This window comes from Betta splendens, chromosome 3 (genome assembly GCF_900634795.4).
Source record: "Betta splendens chromosome 3, fBetSpl5.4, whole genome shotgun sequence".
NCBI lineage: Eukaryota > Metazoa > Chordata > Actinopteri > Anabantiformes > Osphronemidae > Betta > Betta splendens.
Genome location: NC_040883.2, coordinates 4,910,754 through 4,916,200, shown reverse-complemented (window position 1 = coordinate 4,916,200; position 5,447 = coordinate 4,910,754). Strand labels below are relative to the sequence as shown.

At 44.6% G+C, this 5,447-nt stretch overlaps 1 protein-coding gene across 3 annotated transcripts; it reads right to left on the bottom strand.

Annotated features, from left to right (window-relative positions):
• Positions 1–1,193: 1,193 nt before the first annotated feature.
• irx3a (iroquois homeobox 3a) lies at positions 1,194–4,546 on the bottom strand. 3 transcript variants are annotated; one of them, XM_029143369.3, is made up of 4 exons: positions 4,042–4,546; positions 2,424–3,468; positions 1,894–1,933; positions 1,194–1,560 (listed from the first exon to the last, which is right to left on the bottom strand). In XM_029143369.3, the coding sequence occupies exons 1-4, from the start codon at positions 4,258–4,260 to the stop codon at positions 1,452–1,454; spliced, it is 1,413 nt and encodes a 470-aa protein (XP_028999202.1). In that variant the 5' UTR covers positions 4,261–4,546; the 3' UTR covers positions 1,194–1,451. The 3 variants fall into 3 exon arrangements, with proteins under 3 accessions (XP_028999202.1, XP_028999201.1, XP_028999200.1); XM_029143368.3 differs by lacking the exon at positions 1,894–1,933 and having other exon boundaries at positions 1,194–1,536; positions 4,042–4,544; XM_029143367.3 differs by having other exon boundaries at positions 1,194–3,468; positions 4,042–4,542.
• Positions 4,547–5,447: the final 901 nt, after the last annotated feature.

The window sequence follows — 5,447 nt, the reverse complement described above, 5'->3', positions numbered from 1 at the left end:
TCACCTTTAATTTTTAAACATTGAGAAAGAACCGAATACGCTTTTAAAGGTAACTGGGTCCTGCAGCCTGCAAGGAATAAAGCAGAAATACAAGATCTTGGATTATTTTAAAAGTCGGATTACTTATCAGTCTGAAAAATATTTGATTATATTTTATGTATGTAACATATTTTACTTGTTATTTTTGCAGAGCCACTATAGAATTATATCTTTTTAACAGCACTCATTTCAGATAAATTGCTTTTTAAACATTATTTTAATATTCATAAGCGTTATAAGAATAAAAAGATCGAACTTGCTGTTGAAAACATGCAAATCAATCCATTGATTCGTTTTGAAACGTTGCGTTTGTTTGGCTACATCAAAACATCACAACACCATCACACGTGTTTTCAAGACTCGAAACACGTTCAGAAGAGGCAAAATTGTGACAGATTTATAAGAGTAAAATATTACTATCGAATTTCACATCACAACAGATGGTTAAATTAAGAAGGGGACAAAAACCAAGCTGACACTACATGAGGCTGTGTGTGTGTGTGTGTGTGTGTGTGTGTGTGTGTGTGTGTTCAGAAGATCACGGCCTGCTGCTAGTGACTGTAGAGGGAGCTCCAACACTAAGTTTACATAAACTTCCTCCGTTCAGGGCTCACACATGCAAATGATCACATCACGGGCGAACAAAATAAATGATGTTATTATTAATTTTTACAGCGACGATGCGTTACAATTACACCAAAGTCGAGGAAAACGTATGAGGTGCGCGAGTACAAATGGGTCATGATGAGATCTGGGAGTTGCGCCGCAAAATCCAAATCCATCTTTACGATCAACTGAGCCACTCTGGTGGAGAACAAACGATGCTTTAACAGCCATCCATTACCCAGAGTCTCCTCACAGACCATGCAGGTTCAGGCGAAAATTAATGAAAGAATTATTCATTTTAATGCGCCTATACGGATAATCCCACAACATTAATATCCAAATGTATCCCGCAAAACTGGATAATTAGCCTTAAGTCCCTCCACTATAAAAATGTGATAAATCCCTCTCGAATATTTACTTGTCACTGCCACGGACGGAGCAGTGTGCGCCTCGGGCTGCCCACTAAACACAGACCCCCAAAAAGTGCAATTCAAGCAGCGACGCACAATAACAGCTGTCAAAATACCTCAGCCAAAAACCAACAACCGTTTAAAGTTGCAGCAGTTCATTTATTAGCCAAAATATAGACTTTCTTGTACAATTTGGTTCACAAGTATGTACATATTCTTAACTTTATATACAAAACATTTGAACATCAAATCCTCACAGAACTTACAAAAAGAAAAGAAACTCACAGACTACAGGTTCATACATTATTACATTAGCAGTTTTACACAGGACATGCTTACAATGTAAGTATACAGAGATGTATTATTCTTATTTTACATTCCATATTCAAATTAAGATTAGGGGTGGTGGGGGGTGATGTGAGGGGGTTGTGGAGAGGAGCGAGCCGAACGAACCATTGCTGCGTCTAGTTGGTTCTGAGGCCTGGAATACACCGGGATAAAACAAAAATAATAATAAAGATGTATTTAAAAACAACACTAATAATAGCCTCGCGAAGAGCTAAAACACAAAGTGATATAAAAGTGACAATTGCCTTTCAAAACGAGCCTGTACTGAATTTGCATTGAGCTCATTTGCATGACCAAACAAGTAAGTGTAACACAGGCCCTGACGAAATAACACAAGCGCACACACGGGGAGAAAAACAAATCTTGGAATAAAAGCTAATTTGGGTAAATATGGCATTTAAAGAGGAAAAAAACGTGATATGGCATCAAAAGAAAAATTCCCAAATGTCATTCAACTGACAGCCTCTCTGTCTTTGAACTGGGTGGAACGCTGCTTAACAACTTTTCCTCTGCATCCAAGGCACTAAGATCTCTCTGAAAAACTGTGGCGATGAAAATGAAACTGTGCTAAGTAAACAGACTATTGTTGAGCCCATCCTGGGTTTCAGCAAACTCTGTGTTTAAAAAAAAAAGACTTGTTGGTTTACTGGATTGAGGGGGAATTAAGTAAAGCAATAATAAATACAAACACACACGCCTCCTGCCATGTGGACTATGTAATATAATAGAGATGGGGCACAAAAAAATAAAAACGAGTTTTACCCAATTGAACGTTTTAGTAATTGCTTTCTGGTGATGTTTCCATAAGCAGCTACACACACACACACACACACACACTCACACACACATTGTAAGCTCTAACATAGTAACACTGTTCATCTGTGTGGCCTAGAGAGAAAACAAACCCATGAACAGGCAAATGAGGTCTAAAATAACATAAATGAACGACGGGAAATGGACTAATGTCTTTGTCTTTTGGAGTAATTTCTACATGCGCGTCTCAGGGACGGGGACATGTACCTGTGACTGGAGTCTCTGAACTATGACTCTTGTCTTCCGTGTGCCTGCTGCTGTAGAGGGCCAGGCCGGTGGCAGTGGCCTGGTTCGCCAGTCCCAGATAATGATTGGAGTTCAGTAAAGCCAGCTGGTGTGCCGAGAAGGCTCGGTTCGTCCAGTTCTGGATTTTCCCAACGGGACAAGAGGAGATGAGTCTGTGGGGGGCGATTATGGTCTGGGCGGCCGGCGCTGCGGCGTTGCTGCCGTTCATTTGCGGCGACTTGCGCGGGTTGTCGGGGGCCGTGGCCGTCTCTGCCAAAGACCAGATCTTTGGTTTCTGGGCCGGGGCCGCGTTGTTTTCCGAGGGCGGCGAGTTCAGGGACGCCGAGTTCAGTTTGAGCGGCTCGCCGTTCGCCTGGGACGCTTTGATTTCCAAGGGAGAGTGGTGGTGGTGGTGGTGGTGGTGGCTGTGGAAGTGCTCCCCTCCCCGCTCCGCGTCCTTCCCATCTTTGCCCACCGCTTTTAGAAACCTCTGGTCGGGCCCTTGTAAATCCTCATAGCCGTCTGAAATCTCAGAGTCACTCCTCGCGTCCAGTTTCATGTCTGAGTGCAGGTCATCCTGGTCGTCCAGGTCGTCCTTGTTCTCAATATTCTCCGTGTCGATGTTCTCCAAGTCGATCTCCTCCTCGTCCTCCCTCTTGTCCCCCTCCTCCCCCTCATGGTCGCTGCCGTAAACATTCCCCTCTTCGTCCGTGCGGTTCCGGGGGGTCCAGGTCATCTTGTTCTCCTTCTTTAGCCGCCTCCTGGCGTTGGCGAACCACGTGGACACCTGGGTGAGGGTCATCTTGGTGATGATGGCCAGCATGATCTTCTCGCCCTTGGTGGGGTACGGGTTCTTGCGGTGCTCGCTGAGCCAGGCCTTCAGGGTGCTGGTGCTCTCCCTTGTGGCGTTTTTGGGTCTGGACGGGTCACCGAACTGATATTGGCCATATGGGTAAAAAGCAGGGTGATGGTGGGCGAACCCTGGGTGCTGGACACCGGGACTGTCTTTCAGTTCGTACTGAGCATTCTGCAAAACACAAAGAATGAAAGAGTCAGAGGGACTTGTTAGACTTAAACCATGAGCACGGCACACACACAAATACCGGCGCTTTGCAGCGAAATTAAAGCCACGAAACAATAACAACGCCTGTATTCAAGTTTAAAAATCTCGTTAAACGCATTTTGGAATGCTTTTTTGACGTTCAAAGAACTTCAGAACTCATTAAATAAAATCTTTGAATCGAAATTTATTTTGATCGAAGCACTTGCAGCACAAAGACTTCACTTGTGTACACTTAAAGCCAGCTATTAGTTTACCTTTGCCACAGAACATCGCATCAATTTATTAACTCCTTTCCCCACTTTCAGTAAATTATGTGCTAAGAATAAGCGTAAAGAACAACGAGTTAATGTGTCACTTTTTAACCGCTTTCGATAAAAATTTGCAAAGAATTCCGCGACAAAGTTCACCGCCGCGCTCAGACTCCACGCGAGCCAGCGCGTCCGAAGCGACGCGCGCGCGAGCTTTATTTATTTCATTCTTTCAGAGTAACGTAAAAAAAAAAAAAAAAAAAAAAAGTTGAGGGGCAGAGTTACTCACCAGTTGGTTGAAAATGGAGATGTCGTTGGAGTAGGGGAGAAAGGCGCCGTAGCCCTGCGCCGCCGCGGCGAACGGAGATCCGTACATGGTGGAGAGGACGTTGGAGAGCGCGCCGGACGGACTGAGCTCCGTCCCGGCGCGGCCGCTGCTGGCGATCCCTTGGCGCTCCGGAGGGTATATCGGTCGGATGTACTGATATCCCAGCTGAGGGAACGACATGGTGGCAGGAAAAGGGGGGGAAAGTCTGCTGCAGTCGCACAAAACAGGGGAATTGCCTCGATATCCACTTTTACAGTGTGAGCATGTGAGCAACAAAAGGTGCGCGCGGGGGAAGTCTATATTTCCTCGGGAACAGCCAGTGTAAACGATCCGGTTGCGCCCCTGATTTCTTCCTCTTCTTCTTCTTTCCACCCGCACTTCCCTATTGATCTGGATGGACTAAGGTCAGGTCCTTACAGATTGCTTTAGATTATTTGGGACTCCCTTGCTCAGATTGACATTTCTAGTCGTTTAGAAGCCCCTCCTATTTCTCAGATCTCATCCCTCTCACACACGGCGCGCACCAAACAACGCGCTCTCTCCCTTTCTCTCCCTCTCTCTCTCTCGCTCTCTCTCTCCCTCCCTCTCTCCGTTTCTCTCCCTCTCTCCCCCCCGCCCCTCTCTCTCGCTACCTCTTTGGGATAAGTGCATTGACGTCGCGAGCTCTTATTTGAATGGGATTTCAAATCTCATTTTATGGATCGCCTATCTGTTTCATTTGTTCGCGTCTGTCTCGCCATAAGTCGTTTTGTGTGTTAATTCACAAACTCTGCAGTGAGCATTTTGGAGTCAGTGACTGATTAACTTTTCTGTCGGTAGTTTCTCTTTTAATATACACTTAGAGGGAAATGTCGTCGAGTTGAATTTGGACAGGACTGGTTCAGGAAAGTCATCGGTAAAGTTTAAGTCAGTTTATTTCTTTTTTTTTGTTGTTGTTAATTAAACATCTTTTTCTCGTGCAGTATAAAATACATGGAATTCTTATTTAATAATTAAGTCGAAAATAAAAACACAAGACAATCACTAACAGTGTGACAACGCGTTTGTGTACTGACCGGGGTGAGGACACTTTTCCACAGCGCGAGCTGTGCTTTCTTACACCGGTTGTGAGGTGTTACGGGCTCTTGGTGGCACATCGGAGTCATTTCATTCTTTAATTTGAGACATCAAACGGGCCCACGTAGCCACTCCACATCAAAGGGACAGCTAATGACAGGCGCATTATAGTGCTGATGAAGACTAAGGGCAAAGCACCAACAGTGATAAGTAATAAACATTTTAGTGGATTGGTCTGAAAGAATGTTGTGGAAAACAACAGCAACTTCTGACAGGAAAGACTTGAAAATGATGAATAAAAATGAAACACA